The sequence below is a fragment of the Nelumbo lutea genome, chromosome 7 (assembly GCF_056320005.1).
Source record: "Nelumbo lutea isolate HS-2025 chromosome 7, American lotus-T2T, whole genome shotgun sequence".
NCBI classification, from domain to species: domain Eukaryota; kingdom Viridiplantae; phylum Streptophyta; class Magnoliopsida; order Proteales; family Nelumbonaceae; genus Nelumbo; species Nelumbo lutea.
Genome location: NC_142690.1, coordinates 21556939 through 21581055, shown reverse-complemented (window position 1 = coordinate 21581055; position 24117 = coordinate 21556939). Strand labels below are relative to the sequence as shown.

General features: G+C 37.1%; 2 protein-coding genes across 31 annotated transcripts; both read right to left on the bottom strand.

Moving 5' to 3' along the window:
- Positions 1–1532: 1532 nt before the first annotated feature.
- Positions 1533–3029, bottom strand: PSRP5 (plastid-specific 50S ribosomal protein 5). The gene is made up of 2 exons (XM_088953748.1): positions 2857–3029; positions 1533–2109 (listed from the first exon to the last, which is right to left on the bottom strand). Exons 1-2 carry the CDS (start codon positions 2939–2941, stop codon positions 1760–1762), a joined length of 435 nt encoding a protein of 144 aa, XP_088809874.1. The 5' UTR covers positions 2942–3029; the 3' UTR covers positions 1533–1759.
- A 2685-nt stretch (positions 3030–5714) lies between these two features.
- Positions 5715–23744, bottom strand: LOC148845592 (Pentatricopeptide repeat (PPR) superfamily protein). Of its 30 annotated transcripts, none has more exons than XM_088952693.1 (9): positions 23304–23744; positions 20544–22746; positions 20104–20430; positions 19908–19996; positions 19267–19331; positions 15762–15883; positions 13817–14088; positions 6360–6459; positions 5715–6252 (listed from the first exon to the last, which is right to left on the bottom strand). In XM_088952693.1, the coding sequence occupies exon 2, from the start codon at positions 22715–22717 to the stop codon at positions 20555–20557; it is 2163 nt and encodes a 720-aa protein (XP_088808819.1). In that variant the 5' UTR covers positions 22718–22746; positions 23304–23744; the 3' UTR covers positions 5715–6252; positions 6360–6459; positions 13817–14088; positions 15762–15883; positions 19267–19331; positions 19908–19996; positions 20104–20430; positions 20544–20554. The 30 variants fall into 30 exon arrangements, with proteins under 30 accessions (XP_088808819.1, XP_088808820.1, XP_088808843.1 ...); XM_088952694.1 differs by having other exon boundaries at positions 13817–14084; XM_088952717.1 differs by lacking the exon at positions 15762–15883 and having other exon boundaries at positions 13817–14084; positions 19236–19331; positions 20544–20628; positions 20731–22746.
- Between the last annotated feature and the right edge of the window lie 373 nt (positions 23745–24117).

Genomic DNA, 24117 nt, shown 5'->3' with positions numbered 1-24117 from the left:
TACTACACCACCCAGTCACTTTAGTTGACCAAGAAGAAATGGGCTAACCATCCACCAAATCAACATTCTTTCCTGGGGACTGGATCCACTTCACTAGCATATGTTGTTCTTTTGGCACTAAAATATTAACTTAACGTCTCACTAGAAACCACCTTCACATAAATAGTTATCAGATCCATGCATAAGGGTGTTTGGATATCATGTTTCTAGAAACTTGAAAACATAAGCTCGTCAACAGGAAAAACAGGGGGCTGGGGGTCACACAGAAATGCTAAAATTGAATAGATAACAGTTAAGGATTCAAGAACTTCTTCCCTACTTCAAAATTAAATGATTCCATCCATGGGACCCTCCTGAGGGAACTGAACGTTACAGAGATCCTAGATGAAAACAAAAATTATATGTTCTATCAGCATCATCTTGTTTGTATGCTCACCAGTCAATCTTTCACTGGAGAATATCTCTAACAGAAAACTCGGACTGTTAGGAATAACTTAATCATTTGTCCAGTTTAATAATGTCAATTTTTCTTTACATTAGGTCAGGCTACTAACACAACTAAGATTCAATATCACCAACAGATGGAAAAATACAATAGAACTACTGCTGGTAGTAGAAGAAAAGGGAATATGGAAGAATTCGAAGGGCGATATGAAGACACTGAAAATTTTGTTTAGCATTTTATTAAAATTATTATCTCTAGACCTTGCTCAATTTGTTTAATGTCACCAAGGATAAGTTCTAATTATGGAGGTAGGGCTGTAATCAGGCTGGATTCAGATTAGATCCAGCCATATCCAAATCCAATTTGAAACTTCGTCCGAATCCAATAGGGTTAAATTTGCATCCAATCCAATTATTAAATGGATGCAGGTTCTAAGATCTGAATCCAAATAACCAGATTGGATTGGGCTTCAGACTTTTGGAGTCTAGCTGATATTCTTATTTACCAAGATCATGATTCTACTACTCAATTCATGGACTCATGACATGAGAAACTGGACTATTAATGATGAACTCCAAAAGGAAAAGTCGACCAACTGATGAAGCTTTTAGTGCCACAAAGTAACAATGTGCAGAGAGTAAAGACAAAGTATAAAAAAAGAATTAAGGGAATTCATTCAGCAGCAGAATCGCATACATGAGGGATTGGTAATGGCATGTAAGCAAAATGGTGGTGGTAACAAAGGATTGAAATGCAGCCAATTGTGAACCACCAATCTCTTACCAGATACAAATTTAGACCACATTCATAATATTTTCATCATGGTTAGGTGGAAAACAACTCAAGGAAAAGACCCTGTTAGATATAAATGGACAGATTATGTTGAAAAAATTGTGACATGTAGAAAATGACAATCTGCAACAGACTCAGACTAGTATGTTTCACCAAATAGGAAAAGAGAAAAAGGAAAAAGGAGGGAGAGATTTCCACTATTGGCGTACTAAGAAGCATAAGAATATCAACCCGGAGTTGCAGGGGTTCAACATGGAAAATTTAAAGAAAAAATAAAGGTTGAAAAAAAAAAAACTGAATCCACATAATTTCCCTGTATAAATATCAGGAAATGATCATGACAATAAATTTCTACAAGCCATAACTCGATTTGACAAAACAATATTAAGGCCCTTAAAATTTGAACTGATAACAAAAAATACATTTAATAACGATCAATTCAAGACAACAATGACCAAATTGAAATGGCTTAAGCAGAAAAAGAGCAAGCTCTAAACCTGCAGGGATGACTCTGGGAAAGGGTCATACATTCTTGTTCTTCTTCATCTTTGAAGGTGGCCATCTTCCCTTCTTCCTCATTCTGCGCTTCCTGACTAGCCGCTTCCGCCGCAACCTTATCTTCTTTGCCAGTTTCATCTTCAGTTTCTGCTCCTGCATCATCTGTAGCTTGGACTCTAAAGGAAGCTTTTCAACTGAAACATTCTCTTCCTTCCCTTCAGCTGCCGATTCTGCGCTCTCTAAACCAACTCCATCTATATCTGAAGAAGCCCGAACAATTACCGCTCCCCGTTCTTGAACTCCGGACAGAAAAATTCGAACTCCATTGAAAGACTTTGGTTGCATACCAATGCATTTCTTCTGCAACCTGGACACTGAATGCCATGTACAATACAGACACCACTTAAAGCAGAAAAAAAAAAGAGGTAGAATTATGTATCTCAAGATATACAAAGTAAGAAAAAGTTTAAATTGAAGATGCTAAAGAAGAAAACCACATGAAAGACAAGCTTCAGCATTAGAGCAACATGGAAATATGCATATGGAGGCGGAAAAAAGGAATATACACTGGTTGAAAGAAAACCCATGTGAGAGATGAATGAAAAACAGCTAAGTCAACTGGACAAAATTGATTTGTCGCAGACGCAGTTGTAATTGCCCTAAAACGGGGATAGAGATACCGAGGAAGAAAAGAAGGAATTCTGGGCACCAAAAGAGAACCCAAATGAAAAAGTTGGACAAAACGCACAACCGAGATGAAATGTTTTTTTTTTTTTTTTTGATAAATACAACCGAGATGAAATGTTGAGACTTCGACCCTGAAGTATTTAAAAAAAAAAAAAGACCAAAAAGATATGGGAAATGGGGAAATAACTGTAAAACAATAGCAAATTTAACAGAGAAAATGTTAGTTTTGCAAAAAAAACAAAAATTCGAAAACTTCCAATAATGCAGTCAGTCGGAAATGGATAACAAGTACAGGAAACCTAGAAACATCTAAGCTTAATAAACTCTAATCAAGTGTACCAGAAAAAATGGAAAGAGAAAGGAGACAAATAGAAAAGAACATACTTCAAAGAGAAAAAGAAGAGAGTTCAAAGGCATCTTGTATAGATTCTTACTCGGTGTTGCTGTAATGACCATTGACGGGGACGAAGGATAAGAAGAAGCAGAGGAGAGGGAGGGAGAGAACAGGAGGAGAGCCATCTCTCACGCTGTTTGGGTAGAGTTTCAGATAAGCGAACTCCCCTTTAATGAGAAACAAGTGAAAACTGAAAAGAGGATAAATAAAAGATAAACAAGAGAGGCTACTAACGTGCGCCTCTGCAAAGCAAGCCCACCCTTGAAGGCTTGAAAGACAAACTGAAAAAGTAAAATGAAAATTATTGGTGTCGTTTGACTTTTCTAAAGTACATTTATGTTTTATGAAATGAAAACTGGAATCAAGTAATTAATGTCTCTTAACATAATAATAATAATAATAATAATAATAATAATAATAATATATTTTTTTAATTACAAGTAATTTATCTGTGTTAAGAGTATGTAATAAAAATACGACAGTGTTACAACTCAACCTTTTATTAGTAGTACTGCTAGCAAACTAATTTAAAATCTCATTACTTTTATGTAAAATTTATATTTATAAAAAGACATGGAAAATAAATTATTCAGTTGGAGTGGCTGAACTAAAATCTAAAAATGACTTTGATATTATTTTATCAAAATAAATTTTATGAAACATTAATAAATGACTCTTTAGTAAAAACACAGCAATCAAACCAACTTTATACTAGAAATAAATTTTAAATATATGTGAACATATGCATTTAAATATCAAATCGTGTTTGGCATATATCTATCTATTTATCAAATCATTTTTTATGCTAGAATTATAAATGAATCGAATTTGGACTAACAGATGCCATTTAGAGCCCTTGGATTGAAGCCTAACTATGGATTGATGCCAAATCAACGGGTAGGATGTGTTTATGGGGGGCTACTAATAGCAATGGGGGGCTGTAATTTATAATTTTGTAGTGAGCTGCAGAGTATTTTTCCTAAAAGAATATCAGTAAAAAACAAGTGTATGCAATCCTCGCTTTTGCTCAGTTGATGGTGGCTCAATCGGTAGGATCGCTGACTCATAGTAGAGACCTAGGATCAAATCCTGCTGCCACCAGGGTTGGGGGGGTTAAGAGGTTGGGAATGGTCTACCCCCCACTTCAAACCCCTATTGTGTAGTCCCATGAAACTTGAAAATCAAGACAAAGTTGGAACTCTAAAAAAGCACTCCCTTTTTTTTGTTTCTTGTAGTGGATTTTTTAATGGGTCTCCTAATATAGGGTGAGGAACCCAAAAGAGTAACATAAGATTGTTCACTTGTTTGTTATCATTCCTGATAAAGAAATCAACTGTACAATCCATCTGATTGGTTACCACTTTTATGATGTCAGTTAATTGGTTATAACTTTTTTTCCAGTTCATGTCATTGTGGCATCATAATCAAATCCCCCCCCCTGGCCATGAATGACAACATACAAGTACAATAAATACTCCCAATGTGGTGCCACTATTGGGTCTTGTGGCTAGCATGTTGTGATCAACACAGTTTTCAAAAAACCAAGGCAAGGCTAGGCAACAGGGAGGCACTTTTTCACCTATTCACCTAAACCATGATTTTTTTTTTTAACTAAAACCATGAATCCTTGGGTAATTCCCTAGGTTCTATGGCAACCAGCAATCATCTTTCACTAGTAACTGTCTATGATCTTCATAAAAGATGTACAAATCTCGTATTAAAACATAGAAAATTAATATATACAAGACACAAAAACAAAGAAAAGAAATTCAGAAAAAAAGAGGTACAGATGCCCTGTTTTTATCCTAGGAAAAAAGGAAAAGGTAAAAGAAGAAGAAGAATAAGAAGAAGAAGAATGTTTGAGTAGATAATTTTATGTTTTTATTTATTAGTTCAGATACTAAATCAAGACACAATACACCAATATGTGTGTTGAGTACCCTAACATATAAGAAAATAATAAAGCAAGGCAACCCTCCATGAGTGACTTGTTGATTTAACAACTATGGGTCAACTGATCTGGACTCGTGATTTTAAGAAGGTAATGTAGTATGGTGATATGGTTTATTGTCTTATGTGTAGGAGACCTAGGTTAAAATCTTCTTTGCTCCCATTGGCATAAGAAAAGAAGAGAGGTAGAATTATGTGGAAAAGCATATAAGCTACAGTAGTTTAGACACTTTGGGAAAAGAAATGCAAGATCTTCCTTGAAAAACAATAGTAAAGAAGACTTGATAGAATGCATCACCATCAGAACTGTTCATTGGCTAAAGTTTCTAGATCTGTTTTCAGTTTTCTCAATGGATGATTTCTATAGGATGGGGAATCCAAGCCCCTCAGGTGTAAGAGGTTGTTCAGAAACGAGTTAGATCAGGTGATAGCAATTTAATTCTGGTCCAATTGGGATTGGAGATTCTTTGAGGGCTGAAATAATGGATGATTCATGGATGTATAAAAATGGGCTAACAAAGATTAAAAATGAATATCAGAGGCGTAGAGGTAAGAATTCAATGGGTTCAAAGATCGGCTAGGCTGATGTTATGGACCTTATGGCAAAACAAGGGGCTCGGAGATATCAAATGTTTTGGGTTATGGAGATAAGCTGTTTTATCTCCAATTGTACTTGTACACTTCTTTTCTCTTCTTTAATTAATGAAAGTTGCAATTATTGATAAAAATGATCGTGAGATAACCAATATGCATCAGACTGCCTTGAAAATGATGTTGGAGTCCAAACACCAGAAGTTGATACAGACCAGTGTGATCTCTACATTTGATCCGGCAAAATAAAAAGAAGTATAAATTTTTTTTTCTTTATGATGACCAAGGAAGAAGAGATATAAATGTTAATCAGTATTCAGCTAGTGTAAATCTAAGGTAATAGAGGAACACAATCTATTTGCCACCACCAAAAACATCTTAAAATATAAGAGTTCAGGCCCCATGCAGGAGAGCTTTGTAGTGAATTAACAAATTCAAAACGATTGGACGATAGTAGCATTAATTTATTTACATTCCCTTAGATCACCACTAAAATGTGGTTGAGCCCCACAGAAGAATCCATCAGATGGTTGGCAATCAACCTGCTTTGTTTTGAATGTTGTTGCCTACTAAATCTTTGTGCGTGGCTTGCTATTTAGTACAAATTATGGGATGATTATAATGCCAAACACAATAGAACAAATAAATATTGGATCAAAGTTAACTTTGTCAATTTCAGCCGTTTGAATAACATGGTTTCGATCCTGGACAAGTATGTCTAGTTTGTCACCGGCTAAGCTCAGTGACAGCATATTCCAGGAGATATTCTGTTATTCACTATAACAAGTCTTTCCACATTTCTGCATTCAGAACCGCACATGGTAGCCTTTGGAATCATATATTCCGAATAAAATCTGGGTTTTGTTGTGCAAGGACATATTAGATAACATAGTTCCTGCAAAAAAAGCTTTAACTTAGATGATTGATGAAGATCAAACCCAACTTTAATTACTGAACCATGAAATAATCTCTTTATTAACTTTCCATCAATGCAATGGATACCTGACAAGGTCCTCTCAGAGTTGCAGATATTCAAGGACACGCATCCCTGCTCACGCAAGGCCATTTGGACACAATAATATACTGCAACTCCAAAATGAAACTGCCATCAAATGAAACAAGTTAAACTGTTATAAATTTAAAGCAAATAAGTACTCACAGAATATATGGATTCATAAGAGTAGCTCAGGAAATTAAGATTTCATTCTATATGGATGTACGTTTGGAATTTGGATAACAAATATTGGATTGCATCATTAGATACACAAAATGAACAGTGATAGTAGCACACATCTGGTGATAATAAGAAAGGAGTTCAAAGGAATTATGTTGGATTTAATATTTAGAGGCCTGTCCATAGTGACCGGTTCCTCTCATCAATGATGGGTTATATCTCAACCATGGGAGGCACCTGAAGTAGGGAATATGAAATTTTAATTTTTGATCAGATTTTTAGAAATTATGCAAGAAACATATAGTGACTAGTTTTTCAGGTCTAAGTGGACAGGGAATTCCTTAAGGGATGAACTTCTTTCACTACACCCAATGGTTAATGTTAGCACAGTAGGTGAAACTTGATTCCTATCAGGGACTGAAGGACCATGGTCTCAAAGATTCATGACAAGGGAAGTAAAGATGCTGGACTCATACTTGGCTTGTTCATTTTGGTGGATCTGCATATTTACAAATGGTTTGGCTGATTGTTTAAATACAGTATCAGTTTCTAATTTGTGGTGATCCTGAACTACTAGCTTTGATGCTCAACATAGGGAGCCATCACCTGGATGTTGGGCAAAACAATGTAAATTGCCTTCTATTTAACTTTTCGGGTTAGGTTTTTGTTATTCAGTAAACATCTTAACATTACATAACCTAAATTTCAAGTTTCCTGAGAAATCTACGCAAGGAAGGATCCATACTACTACATCCAAAGCTGCCACAGCAGTACTATAAAGAAACTACACACTGTTTCATATTTATCCCTAGGCCTAGTATTCCCATTCTAGCTCATTTCTCTTAACACCTTTGCTAAAATACTTATACGGCCACTCCTACTCAGAAAGTCAGAATTCTTCAAAGCATTCAGAACCTTATTGATACTTAACCACCAATAATATGTCACAACCATTCAGTTGCTAAAGTAATCTCAGGTCACCATTGATGAGTCTACCATAATAATGATCATCTTGTTTAAACAAAGGTAGACCTCCCAGAACCCCCAGGTCAGTGTGCAACAGGTTGTAAGATCTAAGGCCACTTCCCCAAAAGACCCAACTGTTAATCTGTTTCTCAGGGGTAATAGTCCTATTGTGCAACTCTAGATATTTCTATTGTATAACAATAGGACAGAAACTGATACATATCATATGATACTCACCAATACGTTGCAATATGTTAATATAAATTAGAATTGAGGACAGGTACCATAAATTTAAAAGTAAAAAATGTTAAAGAAAATGAAATGGAATGTGACCTGCACTCCTCTATAAAATTACTTGGACTTTGGATTAGCAACATTTTAGGGCCTAAAGACATATTATTTGTCAAACTATAACCATTAAATGATCTATTCTTTGAATTTAACAATAGAGATGGCTCTAAACAGAACAGAATGGCAAAATAGGATTCATGTAACGAACCCATATAGTTGGGATAATGCTTAGATGATGATGATGATCATAATGAGCTATTATTTTTTTTTCTTAAATTTGCAGATCTGAAATCTTAACTCTTATTTAAAACACTCTCTCTAATACACTGTCAAGTAGCTGCAGAAAGTACAGAAACAGAATAAGCACTAGACATTAGCATCAAGTGTGCAATAAATTTATGACCCTTGGAACTATGCATCCTAAGAGATCCAAGTTTCTATACTTTATACAAGACCAAGTTTCTATACATCTTCTGAAGTCAGTAGAACACCTTTCCGCAGCTATAATTAATCTAAAATAATGAACAAGATTACTAGTTTACTATCGAGTTCTCCAAGTCTCAACCCATTAGTTGTCTTGCAGGGTATGCCCCTGGAATCATAGAGTTTAATCTATAAATATAAATAAGGCATCAAAATCAACCTCAACTTCTAAAGCTGAAAACAGTTGGCATTGCAAAAAAAGAACCACCATGAAAAGAAAAACCTATCAAAAATCAAATATTCATTGACATTTTGCAGACCACCATACGTTGTTTTTTTATCAGCAACAGAGAAGATTTCATTAAAATTAGATAAAAGAGGTACAACAAAAAGTCGTAGATAGAACAGGCTCAAGAGGACATATTTAACCCAGAAAATTACAAGTGAGCCCAATATATAGACTCTCTCTGAACCCCTTGCTTAGCAAGCCCATCTGCCAAATGGTTTGTAGATCTCCAAACCCAATTAACTTGAATCATCATTTCTTCAGACAGCCATTTAAACGTTCTATAATCATTCCTTAAAGTCGAAATTCCTTCTCCCGTTTTCAGCCAACTCAAAATTGTTCTCGGGTCCCCTTCAATAATCAGTCTTTCAATACCTAATTCCTTTGCTTTTTCCATCCCATAAACTGCTGCCAAAAATTCTGACCTGTATACATCAACTTGCCCAATTGGACCTGAGTACAATGAGAATATAACTCCCTCCATCCCTAATTACTCCAACAATGCCTGATATCCCCGGATTACCCATACAGCTACCATCAAAGTTTAGCTTCTTCCATTCACAACTTGGTGGTGACCACTGCAAACAGACTTTTTGTCTTGTAGAGGAAGAGTAGGCTATTGCAGCCCAAGACCTGAAAAAATCATCAACCTTGAACCCAGAGAAAAGATTCAAGGTTCTAGCCCAGTGTGCCACTCTTGAGGTTATTACCTCTATCACAGCTTCCTTGCTTTTCTCTTTCCTTTAAAAATACTTAAATTTCTTTCTTCCCAGACCGACCATACCACTGCTGCCCTCGTACATCTCCACAAGGTCCTACCCCTCCTCTTAGAGCATCTAAAAGCAGATGGCCTAAACAACCCTTCCAAGCTGATAGGAGGGGACCACCTGCACGCAAAAAGAGAAGAAAACCAATCCCAAATGCAGCCAACAAAGGACAGGAGACAAAGAGATAAAGAGCAGCCTCACCATTCAACTTACATAAAAAATACCAGCTGGGGGAAAAGCACCAGTTTGGTCTTTTCCTTTAGATCATGTCATAGGTGTTAATACAACCATGAAACACTTCCCAACAGAAGGCATTGACTTTTGGTGGAATTGGGGGACCCCAAATTCCCTTAACAAGGAAAGAAAGACAGGAAGTAGCTACACAGGAGTTGAAGAAAGACTTTCATGAAGAAAGCCCTGAAGCATTAGGAGGAAAAAGGCCCAAATTCCCTTGGCAGATTTGACACACTGGATATTTCAGACTCTCTAAGATTCCTAGTGAATCCAAGGTACCAATTAAGCCCTAAGGGGGAAGAATGCTGGGAAATAAAATCAGGCACATGTCAACCTTTAAAGGCTGGAGAGAGAAAGAAGGGAAGGAAAGATCTCAGACAGAGGATACTCCCCAACCCAAACATCTTCCCAGAATCTAATTTTCTTACCCAAAGACAAATCATACTTGACATGGTTGAGGAAGGCAGGAATGATATCATGGGTAGCTTTCCAAGGAGCAGCCAAAGTAGCTTTATGCAGACAACCAGCATCCTATCTGTTATTTGACAGCCCATGATACTTGCAATAACTTTGTGCCACAATCTTTCATTTTCCTTAGGGAACCTCCAAAGCCATTTGCTTAACAAGGCCATATTTTTCATTCTAGCATTTCCAATTCCCAGACCTCCTTTTGCCTTCAACTTTACCACCTTTTCCCATCTTACCAAATGATCTTTCTTACCTTCTCTAGGTTCCCATAGAAAATCCCTAAACACAAACATGTAATACACCTGGAGGATGGCGAAAGTGGATTTAATTAGGGTAATTTTCGCCCCAAAGAATTATAATTCCTTTTCCACTCCGCTAGTCTCTTCTCAAACCTTTCCACCACCAGATTTCAAAACCTAGTGGTTCTAGAGTTGTCACCAAGAGGTAAACCTAAATACCTCAAAGGCCAATCCCCAATCTCACAACCTAAAGATTCTACACAAGCCCTCAGTTCACCCTCTTCTACATTGATGCCAGCCATTACACTTTTGGACCAGTTTATCCTCAAATCAGACATCCTCTCAAAGAGCTTTACTACCATTCTCAAATTTTCCACCCCATTTCTCCCCATGCACCACCCCTTGAACAATTGCATATTGTTAGCTCTTGAAATCAACTTACTGAGGACCTCAGCAACAAAAGTAAAAAGAAAGGGTAAGACGGGATCCCCTTGTCTTAATTCTCGAAACCCTTCAAAGAAGTCAACCACCAAACCATTTGCAATTACTGAATAATAACTTGTTTGCAAACATCCTCTAATCCATTTACACCATTGTTCCCCAAATCCACACCTCATAATATTAATTGAGAACTCCCAACCCACCAGATCGTAGGGTTTTTCCAAGTCCAATTTGATTGCAATTCCCCTTTTCCTTAATCTCTTTTGGGCATCCACACCTCAGAAGCAATTGGGGTTTGGTCAATTATTTGTCTATCTTGAACGAATGCCCCTTGAGGTCCCTTGATATTGGGAGATAAGTGAACGGAGTAACTTTCTGATTCCCAGGGAAAGCACCTTAGCAATTATTTTGTAAAGACTAGTTACTTAGTTGATAGGTCTGAACTCCCTAGGATGATTAGCACCAAACTTCTTTAGGACCAAGGTTAAAAAGGTTGAGTTCATTTCCCAGCTCATTACCCTCTTCTTTGAAATTCCATAAATACTTTGATGAAATCAGCTTTCATTATATTCCAACAGTCTTGATAAAACACCATTGTAAATCCATCAAGCCCTGAAGCTTTGGATCTCTCTGTTGAGAATACGGCTTCCTTAATTTCATCCTCAGCAAACTGTCTTTCTAGTACCTCTGCTTGATTTTCTCATTAAGGGGCCCTATATAGATTGATTTGAAATGTTCCACAAAAGCCTTTGCAATTTCATCTTGATCTGTGATCTCAAATTCCCCCACCACTAAAGAGGTGATAAGCCTCTTTATTCTCCTACCATTAGCAATGGCATGGAAAATTCTTGTATTACCATCACCTTCCTTGATCCACTTCTCTCTTGACTTATGGTTCCAGCTTATTTCCTCTCTAAGCAAAGTTTCCTCTAATTCTTTTTTAAAGACCATCTAAACTCCCTGTCACCCTCTACTAGGGAACCTACTATCTCCTTTTTACCGGTTTCCTCAATTTGTGAGACCAAATTTCGTTTTTTTCTCCTCCAATCTCCCAAACTTCTCTCTATTCCATTCTTTGATTTCTCCTTTCAGCATTTGCAACTTCTTCAGGAATTTTTTACCTTCCCAACATAGCAGTTGAACTTAGGTGTCCCACCAATCCTTGACTCTTTCTTTAAATCTGGGTGAGTAAGCCACATGTTTTCAAACCTAAAAGGGATTGGACCACCAAAAGTAGCCCTTTAGAACAAACAAAATAGCCAATGATTAGAGGTGATTCTAGGTAAAGTCCTCCCTATGAGACCAATCCAATGTTCTTTCCAATCTAATGACACCAAAAACCTATCAAGCTTAGAACATATGGGGTTAGCTTGAAGAACCAAGTGTAGCATGATTGCCCCAAAGGAATATCTCTTAATTCAAAGGCTTGCATGAAGTCGTTAAATCTCCTCATGCGCGTAGTTAACCTCTCTCTTTGCAACCAATTGTCTCTTCCACAAATCTAATTAGGTTGTGTTTGGTTTGAAGGAAAAGGTAGGGAAAGGAAAGGAAGGAAATAGGGATGGCAATTTTCCCCATCCCTGTCAGATACCCAGCCTCCCCGACCCAATGGGATCGAGGATGAAAATTGCCCTGGCAAGGCAAGGACAGGGATGGGAATTAATAGGGATCCCTGACCAAGGGAGGGATTAGAGAAGGGGAGTGAAATCCCCGCTCTGACCCAACCCTAATTATATATAAATATTATTCATATTAAATAAACATTATATATATGATACTTTTTATATTATATATATCAAAATATATTTAAATGTCATTTACATTTCAAAATTCTCCTTTGTTTTAAGTAAATTTATTTTTCAAAAAATATTGTTTATAAAAAATTTTGGGGATTCGGATCCCTGCAAGGAACCTATCCCTCTTAAGGATCGAGGATGGAGGATAACTTTTATCCCGGGTAGGGATTAGGGTTGAGGACAAGGATTTATTTCAAAGTCAAGGTCGGGGATCGGAAATATGATCCTTGCCCCAAATCCGCCCCGTTGCCATTCCTAGAAGGAATGGTTGTGTTTGGCTTGTATAGGTTTCCCTACCTTTTCCCTTCAAACCAAACACAACCTTATATTAAAGTCTCCTAGGCACCAAGGTCTTTCCCATAACCCTCTAATGTTTGCCAACTCTTCCCACATCAAATTCCTTTCCTATATGAGTTTGGCCCATATACATTCATGAGAAATTGAGAACCCATCTTGTGCATTCCTTGATTTAACAGAAACTGAAAATTTGTCTATCAATTTTTTTTTTTTGATAATTGAAATGGTTTTATAAAACAGCAATAGACAATATTACAAAGTCCTCAAGGAGAGGTACGAGTTGCAACCTCTCCGGGCTAGTTAAGTACAGATTTCCACATTAATAACAACTTACATAGAAGCACAAAAAAGATCTTCCCTAGAAACCCCCTGTTTGGCTAAAGCATCAGCCAAAGAATTAGCAGACCTACTAACCCATTTTACCTCAACTCTCATGTTACTAGTTAACCACTTTACTTTTTTTATGAGATCTCTATAGCCCCAAATGGTGGTATCCAAGTTTCGGAGCCACCTGGTTACCACCTGAGAGTTCCCTTCAATTAGGAGATGCTCCACCCCAAGCTGGTTGGCGATCTGAATTCCTTGTACTGCAGCAAGGATTCCTGCCCTTGTGAAATCCCCCACTCCCACCGGTCCTGAGAGTAGGGAAATTATGTTGCTGTCCTTATTTCTCAGGATACCCCCTATACATGAAGGCCCGGGATTGCCTTGGCTACTTCCATCAAGGTTCAGCTTGATGACACCTTCCACAGGCGAAATCCATTCTGACAGAATTCTATCATTCTTTGTTGAATTGTTAGCTATTACTAGCCAATTTCTCTACAAATCATCAAAGGAGAAGTCATCAAAGATATCCACAGTTTTCAGCCAATGGATTGCTCTTGTTAGGATACAATCCTTCATTTCATCTAATCCTCTTTCCTTCTCTAAGAAGATTCTTGCATTCCTTTCCTCCCAAAGAGTCCACAGAGTGGCTGCCCTGACACATTTCCACATGACCTTACCTCTTCTAGTGTGCCAAACAAAGACGGACGGGTTGAAATAACAAGCTTAAATCAGAAGGCAAAGACCACCTACCTCCAAATAAACAAAAGCTCCACCTCCATATAGCTGTAGCAAAGGAACAGGAGATCAGCAAGTGGACACAGTCCCCATTCTCGGCCTTAGTATGTCTATCAATTCCTCAATGCGTTGTACCATTTCCTCCTTGCAAACTGTTATCATGCCCTTTGAAGCTTCCCATGATGGTGCAAAGCTGTTATTATGCCCTCTGAAGCTCTCCATGATGGTGCAAAGCTCCAATTAGTATGTCTTTCTCTCCAAAAGCTTATAACCAATTTTCTATCTACCTTGGTGAAGTCAAACAACAAAAGCAACCAAAACTTGATCAGAGCATAGATTAAAGTGAAGTCAAACAAAGAATAACAGTAATAAAAAAAAAATGAAGAATTGAGAACAGAGTATTAAGTGGCTGAACATTGTTTTAGTTTTGATTGAACTGGAAGATTGCAGAAAGAAGGATTTAGTAAGAGAGGAGGGTGGGATTTAGTAACAGAATAACTGTTCTGATTCCAAATCAGGAACAACATAGGAGACTGATATTGATCAAAAAAAAAAAAAAACATAGGAGACTGAAACAGTAATGATCTTCTCTAATTAAAGTCAGGAAATTAGTTGATGGTAAAGAAAAAGATGGTTGACCATGTAGTGGACAGAAGGCAAAATAACCTATTAGGAACTTTACATGTATCAAAGTTGGTCCCCATGTGTTTAATAGTAACAAGAAAGTTTTAGTTTAAGACCTTTGCATGTGTCCAAACTAGTGGTTTTCATGCAATCGGGGTGAATTATGACGGAGTATCTACAGCAATAATGATGGATCCTGAACAAACAATACTTTATTCAAATCTTTATGTTTATGGACTGTTTGACTCTAAATCTTTCCTGCAGTACTCTTGGTACCGGAATGCTTCTGAAACTTGAATGGCAAAAATTAGCCCAATTAGGGCCTTACATCATTTCACCTGGAAAGTACAATAAGCCATGGGATTTTTGGTTAATTAAAAATTATGCTGACCCTCCTTTTCCGTTTTCTCAGATGTTTTGAAAAAACAATGGCCCTTAAGTGAGATGAGTGGTTATAATACAAGTTCCCCTAGCCTTTTCTCTTTTGGTCATAGATAAATGAATGGAATGTCAGACTAAGATGCTTTTCCATGCCAAAAAAAAATCCAATCAGATGTCCATACTCTAGAGCCTTTTAAGCACACTTTTATTAGAACCTTTTATTCTGAGGATGGAGACAGTATTTGGAAAATAGACATTATGCAGGAATTATCAAATTAGAACATTATGAGAAAATTACTTATTTTTATTTAAACTAATATTTCAACCAAAAATTACAGCCTGACCTATGTTTTCAGACTTCACTGACCTCCCCTTTGAAAAAAGCTTTTGAGCTCCTCTCTAAGACTCCTAAGCAACAGAAAGTGCAAAATGACACTATTACCCTAACGACTAGTCAATGTTGCATGGATTTCCAACATGGATGAAGTGTCCATGTTGGACAACATACACAAGGTTCAAAGTATCAATACATGCTACGCCTGCTATCGGGCGTATCATATTGTATCTTTGGGCTCCTGATATGCTGAATAGATGGATTAAGGATATCTGGCCAGTTTCAAAGGTTAATCCTTTTTAGAGATGTCCTGGCTCAATTCTCAGAGCCTAATTAATTTTTTATCTTAGTATATTACCTGTTTGAAATGCCTGATATGCAAAAATTGTGTATTGAATCAAGTGCTTCGATACTTTGAACCATGAACATCCATTTTCCTTTATATACTTGCTTATTTGACATAATATACACTGTTTCAATAGTTTATACTTTTCTATAGATGTATCTATGATTCCTTGTTTCTTCTTCTTGCTGAGTCTGACACACAGACACACATTGGATTCTGATCCTGCAACTATTCCCATAGAAACACTGTGACTACTTGGCGAGAAAAGGGATTACCTGAAGGTCCAAATGTTATAAGTTCATGCAACTCCACTTAAAAAGTAGAGAACCAGTTAGAAACATGAACAGCTACTTGAATGCCATATTGGGTGACACCAACAGGTTGAACCAAGTTCCAGCTGATGGACATAGACAATGTCAATTCAGTAAGTATGAAGATTTAACTGTTTAGTGCTTGACATTCAAATTCAAACACAACCAAACCATTTGAAGTCTTAACATGATGTCAGTAAAATAAAATGTGTAAGGTGCAATTCTCAATTTGAATATCAATATCAAAGTTGTCTGACATCATAATGAAAAAAAGAAGACTTCTCGGTATTCCATTTTTTAAGAATAAAAGAAATAATTTATTGATAAAATAAAAATCAGATTACAGCACTGACAAGGGTGTTAAGATAACACCCGAACCCACTACCAACAACAGCAAGACTTACAATGAACATGACTAACCAAAGAAAGACTGAGAAATCCCCCCCCCCTTCATACAGCAACATGAAACTAACGAAAAGAAGTACTGAGAACCCCCCCCCCTTCATACAGAAAGGCTTTCAAAGACGCAAAACTAACAAAAAGAAAGACTGGGAACTCCCCCCCCCCCTTTCATACATTGGCTAGTCTTTAGGATCAAACGACTTGTCCTGCCCATCATCTTCCTCATCCCAAACTTTTTCTTCTTTCCGTCGCATCATCTTCTTCAATTTCTCTCCCCTTTTACTCAATTCAAATTTTTCAAAATCTCTTCTAGCAAACTCTTTGCCTCCCCAAAAGAATAGTCCTAAACTCTTGCCAATTCTAACCCCCCCTGTCCACCAAGGTCTTAATCTACGCTTTCTCCACCTCCTTGTCAGCTTGTTGAGACGAAGTAAGGCTACTCTCACCAGCTTGACCTCCCTCTTCCTTCTTATCCCCTGACTCTAGTCTAACCTCCAGCCCTTCTTTTGTCAGGGTCGACTTTATCTCCCCTACGGCAACTTGAAGCTCCCCCCCCCCCTTTCATCGCCCTTTTTCTTTGCATCTAAGCCTTTTAATCTCTTCCTTCTGTACACTCGTTCATATTTGTTGGAAGGACCTGCCCAATCAAACCGTCTTTTAGCCTTGAGAAAACCTTAGATACATGGACAAGGTAACACTTGTTTGTCTCTCTAGTTTTTCCGCTCCTTCTATAGGTCCTACGGAACCTTCCTTGTTCACAGCTCTTCTCCACCCTAGATGTATTCCAATCCTACCAGCTGAAATTTCAAACTTCTGATAACCCTCGCAGTCCAGAGATGAATCACTTTTGCCATTCTTGTCCAAAGCCTCGCTCGCAACCTCATCGCCATGTTCAGTAGCGTACAGAAGGAACCACTAACTCCTCCGCTACTTCCTTAGAAACCACCTCCCTTCCTTCTAACCTTCTGAACCTTCTAGACAAACAGTCATTTGATCCTCCTCCTCCAAACTCCATGTCTGTGACGAAAAGGAGGAGAGCTCAACTACGAAATCACCAAAAGAGATAAACTTACCTGCTCGTTGATTATTACCTGTCCTCTCCTTTTCCTTTCATCGTCGTGTTCTCTTAGATTAAGAGGTTCAACGAATCTTCCACATTGATCACTCTTCTGAAATTCTTCACAAGCAGCATCGACTCTCAGATTCCAAAGCCTCTTCCCAGGGATTTCAAACTGAATTGTGCGTCTAAAACTTCAAGATCACTTGAACTTTCTCTTGTTCAAAACCATTAATTGATGCTTCGTAGATAACTCTCCAACAATATTGATAAACTTTGTCTTCGAAGCTTGGTCCAAAATCAAACCTTCACCATCTTTTCCTACCCGTGTCATCTCTTTGTCTTCTGAAATTCCCAATTTTTCCTTTTCTTTCATCTTCCTAGTTCTCTCCTTTAGACTGTGTTTGGTTTGAAGGAAAAAGTAGGGAAAGGAAAAGAAAGATAGGGAAACCTTTACAAACCTTGTATAGGTTTCCCTATCTTTCCCTTCCTTTCCCTACCTTTTTCCTTCAAACCAAACATAGCCTTATTTCTTCTTCCACGTGTCCCAGCCAATTCACCTCACCACTTAAGTTCACATGGGCCCCACCACTTTTATTTCTCTTTGGAACTCTTCATTCACTATCCATTATGTGGCCCAAGGTAAAGACCCCAACCGAACCATAGATATTTTTGCTTCCTAAAATACCCTTGTCTTCAACCTCGCGCCCTTCCCTTTCGATCTGACTATTCGTCTTCCCTCCAATATTGCCAGAACCCAACCTGAGCATTTGGGCCTCCTCAACAATTCCATATTTTCGATCCATCTCGTTGGGTAAGATCCATCTATGACCAGTCTCAAGTCGAAAGATTCACCAGCGAACGGAGAGTTAGGGAAGTAGGAACAAGGTGGATCTCTTCAACTTCAATTAAGATACAACCAACAGAAAGGTTTCTCCACGAAATTGTTCCAGAGTCAACAAATCTGAATCTTCCACATGTGTCTCCCACTATCTTAAAAGTTTGGAAGCTCCACACGTGCAAGGGTATCCCGAAAATAGTAATCCACACCATATTCAGAGGACCATATCCCTGAATGCTCCAACTAAAGGATTCCATCTCCCGATTCTGAGATAAGGTTCTTGAAACTTATTTTGTTCATTCATCAGGATGTTGCTTGCCTCCTCCTTGCTTTTGAAGATGAACAAGAAACCAGCATTTAGCTTCCTCATGTGAAAAGGTTTCTCAGGTCACCACTCAGCAGCGGTCCACTCTTCGATCTTCTCCACATCTGGGTCGGAATTTATGAAATGACCGACCAAACTAAATTCAACAGCCTGAGTCGATCTCTAACTTCTTTATCTGGATTCACTGTCACTTCCTTCCACATCTTCTCCTATCTGGAATCACTCAATACAGAAAATGTTAAACAAGAGACAGAGTTTGATCAAATGTCTCAAATGACAAAATACCCAAAACTGCTCAAACCTGAAAAAAGAAATCCCAAATTTGTTGAAATTTCTTCAGAACCATTGCGTGTATTTGACGACATATAAATCCTTTCTTCAAGGAATAAAACATATGTATTTATAAACAAAATAGCAATTTATGAAAGGTTCCATATTTGTGTATATAAAAAATAAAATATCCTCCTTCAAGGAGAACAAGACTGAAGTTGAAATAAAAAGTGAGTGGACCAACTCAGTTGATGTTTAAGAACCACAAGAATCATTGTCAAAGATGTCTCTTGTCACAATGACAAGGGACAATAAGGAAAATAAAACCTTCAGAAAAGAACAGCAGGGATGCAGTGAAATGTTAAAAAAGACAGAAATGTCAGAAAAAGAAGATGCCACATAAAGAGGCTTTTCTCTCTTTTTCTATCTCTGTAAGTATCACCAGGGTTGAGCTACCTCTGATGAGACATTAAGGTGTACAATAAGATTATGGTAAAAAAAAGTAATTAAAAGACATTAAGGTGTACAATATCAATGCTAAACCTGGAAAGTTACTGGAAAACTGGATACGCACCCCCCCAACTTCTCAATCTGAAGTTCATGCCATTTATAGAGTAGATCTTTGTAAGAATCCATGTACTGTTAAGAAAAATACCAAATTAAAGCCCATCCAAAATTCACCTCTAATTGTGAACTCAAAGGAAGTCTAGAGAGTAACAACAATAAAAATATGAATTAGGAGCCTAATTTGAATGCACACAATATGTTGAGCAAACAAACAGTTCAAACATTCAATATGTAAATACCTAAAAGTAAATGTCACAGGAGAAGGAGAGAGTTCAAAGTGTCCATGGTTGGAGTATAGATGATACAGAAAATTATACTTATTTCATAATTTTGGTTTCCAAAAATTCAGCATGACTACCACCTTTTTCAAATACATAGGCAATAAGAGAAATTAAACCACATTTTAATGATACATTTAGAGCTGTCAACTAGTCATGTTTGGACTGGATTAGGGTAGAATGGTAGACCCAAAACCAGACCAGATCCTATACTTATATATATTGATCAATCTATAGGGTCCTATAAAATCAGGCTTTATCAAATCTAACATTGATTAGACCAGTTATAAGCAACCTACTAAATAGAATATATGTAGGTATATAAAAATATAGTTTTTAACCTTTATTTATTATCAGTATGGATCCTTACCAGTTCTTAACAAGGTAAATATGGTACCAATCCAATTAATATTGGTTCTAAAAGAATGGGACCAAGAACCACTCCATCAGAATCGGCACCTGTCCCAGATGCCACATAATAGGTCAGATTAGATCAAGTTCTCTAAGTCATCTTGACTCAGTGACAACTAAATATGTTATTCTTCAAGAAGGTAGAAGTTACATACAATATGTCAGTACTGGAATTGGTTTTAGTCTTCAACAAGTTCATTCTGTTAGCCTGGTTGTAGTTTTGGATTCCATAAATTTATGACCAAGAAGACAATTCTTCACTTCAGTACTCATGGTTCACAAATGTATCTCCATGGTATGTCCTCCAAAGCTCTTACTTTAGCATCTAGCACTGGCCACATAACACATTCAGGCTAAGATAAACTGATTTTCACATCTCAATGTAAAATCGCATGGGCAAGGTTAAGCCCAACAACGTCAATTTTATATTTCCACTTTAGAGCCATACATTGCAGTTCTTGTATTTTCCCCAGAATAACCACCTGAAAAGAACAAAAAAAACAACAAAATTAACAGTGGAAGAACAAAAGGAAAGGAAAAAAGAAATGAAAATGAGAAAATAAAGACAGGCAAAACCTAGCTTTAAATTTCATACCACTCTAACTGCTATGTTGTTGACATATATTGAGAAATATCAACATCAATGCCATTTGTCTGCAGTATTTTCTGCATCTTAATAGCTGCATTTTTGACAGGATTGTCAATACATTTTTTCTCAAAACCACAAACAAGTGCTTTATAAGTAACATAATTTGGAATCACATTTTTTTCTGCCATCATACTTATTAAGTGACAAGCATCATCTATGTTTCCTTGATTGCAAAATCCATTAATGAGAGTATTGTACAATACAATGTCTGCATCTAATCCAGCATCCAGCATCTTACGAAACAAGACAGTTGCTCCATCCATATGGCCAGCCTTGCAATACCCATGAAGAAGAGCACTGCATGTCACAACATCAGGTCTCATACCATGCTCACTCATGTATGACCACACAAGAAATGCTTCTTCAAAGTTTCCCTCCTTAGAAAATCCACTTATGATATTGGTGAAAGTTGATACATTAGGAGAAAAACCTCTTCTCAGGAGTTCTTCTAAGATCTCTTTTGACTCCTTAGCAAAGCCTCTTTTGGCAAGACCACTGACGATAATGTTATATGTTGCAACATCTGGACTAATATCAGCCAATCTCATCATGTGCAACAAATCAAAAACCTTATGAAGGTGGCCCATTTTTCCATATCCATCCATTATTGTGTTGTATGTAACAATGTCAGGTTTTAGACCTGCTCTTTGCATCACTGAAAACAAATATTCTGCATTTTCCAAATCTTCACTCTTGCAGTAGCCATCAATCAAAACACTATATGTTATAACAGATGGCTTGAGTCCCCTCTTCAACATTTTCCCTAAATACAATAGTGCTTTTTCCATTTCACCAACTTTACAGTACCCCCCAATAAGAGTTGTGTAGTTACAACAATCAGGAAACATGCCCAAACCAGACATCTCAGAAAAAAGATTAGCAGCTTCAGCCATTTCACCATCTCTACATAACTTTGAGATAAAGCTATTGTACACATAAAGATTTGGACCAAAACCAGAAACTTTTAAAACATTGACTGCTTTCTCCAACCTACCCACTTGACAATAACCATCAATAACTGAAGTTATCAAAACAGAATCAAGAGAAATACCCATCTGAATCACTTTGAATAATATAGAAGTGGCCTCTCTTAAGTGACCTATTTTGCAGAGGGCATTAGTCACAATTGTGTATGCAACAATATCAGGCTTTAATCCGTAATTCCACATCTCAGCAATCAATTTACAAGCATTTTTAATGCTACCTTCAGCACAATACTCATGAACAAATAGGCTCATAAAAGAAACATTAAGACCTAGTCCTAGGTTCAATATCTCTCCTAATACTTTCCAGGCCATTTCCATCTGCTTTGAATTTAACAATGCCTTTAGAAGAGAATTACATACCCCAAGTGTAGGTAAAATGTTAATCTCTATCATTTTATAAAATATGTTAACTGCTGTTTTTGTCATGTTTTCCTTGACATATGAGTTAACAAGCATATTAAGTACAGTTTCGGTAACCCTTCTATCCTTACAGGTTTCTTCAAGACCCTTAAATACTAAATTATGCCATTCTTCTCCTCCATCCTTATTTCCAACAAGATCAAAAATAAGGTCCACAGCCCTGTAATTCATGTTTCCTAAAATTAGAATATTTATCATTGCACAAATTGGTCTAATTGCATGCCTAGAGCCAGTACAGGTTTCACACCATTTGAAGAAGTAGAAAGAAAGTGCAGCATCTAAACTCTCATCAAACAAATCATTCAAAATCCGGGTAACATTCCATGGGTTGAGGTCAAAACCATGCTCCTTGCCAACATTAAGAAGCCAACCTCGCTTTGAGAGAATAGTTTTTATTCTTTTCATGCTTAACTCATCAGCTCTCTCATTTACAAAACCTAAAGAGTTCCTGACAGAAAAATCATCAATAGCCTTCCCGTTAAGATATAGTCCATTATATTCTATAGATTTAACCAAACCCCATTCAATATTCTCTTCAGAGTTCTCGTCAAAAGAGTTGGAACATTCAGGAACAAAATCTTCATCCTCTGAGAAAGATGAGCAAGGTGAAGCTAAACTCCTAAATGGAAAGAATTGAGGTTTTCTATTTTTCCCATAAAGCAGTTTCAGTCTTCCAATATTACCATTGATGATTGAGAATGAAGAAGCCCTCATGAACAGCCAGAAGCTACTAAACAAAGAATCTGGACAAAAAACACTAGAAGTTAACAACATTAAAAGGAAGCCCAATGGGAACACCACAGAAGAACAATGCATCACTTTCTTAGTGTAAAACAACTGAAAAATATGGTGGGTCAAGAAACCCATAAGATAATCACTTAAATACCCCCAATGGACCTTCTTTGCAGTAGAAAATCTAAGATGTCGAAAAGCAGGAAAAGAAGACAAAGATAAAGATATTAAATCGAGTTCTAAGTGAGGGGGGACCTCGACAAACAAATTCCATAGAAATGTAAGGAAAACAATAAAAGAAACGCAGATAAAAACCTGTGAAACAAATTTCAGTTTAAAAGTCTGAAGAAAACGATTGGAATCAAAGTGAAAAGAAAAAAAAAATTATTTTCAGATAAACTGAAATGAAACACAAGTGGATATGCGTCTATGAAAATACGAGCCCTGCATAATAAGAAAATCATTTCAAATTCTACAAAGAAACAGATGGCCAATGTTCATCCAACGATAATTCTCGGTGGCAAATGGTAAAATAAATGTCAAAGAACGGAAAAATCTCGAAGTATACCTGAATATTTAGACTGGTAGGAATCACTTTCATGGTTCTGGTGAAACGAATTTCTGAAAAGAAATCAAAGCCGCCTTCATTGGCTCTCGTACTTCAGTAACAAAAAAGAAGTAGCTAGTAGGTACTAGTGGCCTAACTAGCGCAAATGGAATGAATGAGCTGCAGCTTGTGCATGTAACTCATAGTTCAGAGAAGCTCAAAAGGAAGAAGAACTGAATCATGTTATATGACCATATGGTGAGAGTCCTGCTCCAGCTATTACTTCAACTTTACGAGGCTCGAATTACTGCTTCTGTTTATTTATTTGCAGAGAAGAAACACAGAGCTCAGGTGGGTGGCGCTCCTGAAGGGAGCAGAAGTGATCGGAGAAAGAGGGGAGGAAACGAGGGAAGAAGAGGGTTTTCCCTTTGAGTAGGGTTTAACGCTTATAGCCTACAACGCTGATAATTTGAAGGGAAACCCAAAATAGGGCTGGCTGCAAAGGTATCCAATTGTCCGAATTCGAATTCGAATTCGAATAAATATGCACCATCGAATGATAAAATCCGATTCAATTTGACTTATATATATGCACTTAAAATTTTTAAAATTTACGATGGGGAAAATTCCATTTTACTATCTGAATTTTGGGTAGTGTCAAGTTAGTATCCAAATTTTTAAACGTGTTTTTTCGATACTTAAATTTTTAAAAAGTGTCAAGTTAGTTCCTAGTGTTAATTGACTTATTGAAAAGGTTAAAGTTATTTTTCAAAAAAAAATCATTGTTCCTTATCTTGAAAATTGAACCAGTTATCTTCAAAGAAAAGGAGAAAAA

Coding starts and splice junctions, on each gene's coding strand:
- PSRP5 (XM_088953748.1), bottom strand. CDS start 2,941: ATGGCTCTCCTCCTGTTCTCTCCCTCCCTCTCCTCTGCTTCTTCTTAT. Junction 2,110..2,856: donor GGTCATTACAGCAACACCGA/GTAAGAATCTAT, acceptor CATGGCATTCAG/TGTCCAGGTTGCAGAAGAAA.
- LOC148845592 (XM_088952690.1), bottom strand. CDS start 22,717: ATGAGGGCTTCTTCATTCTCAATCATCAATGGTAATATTGGAAGACTG.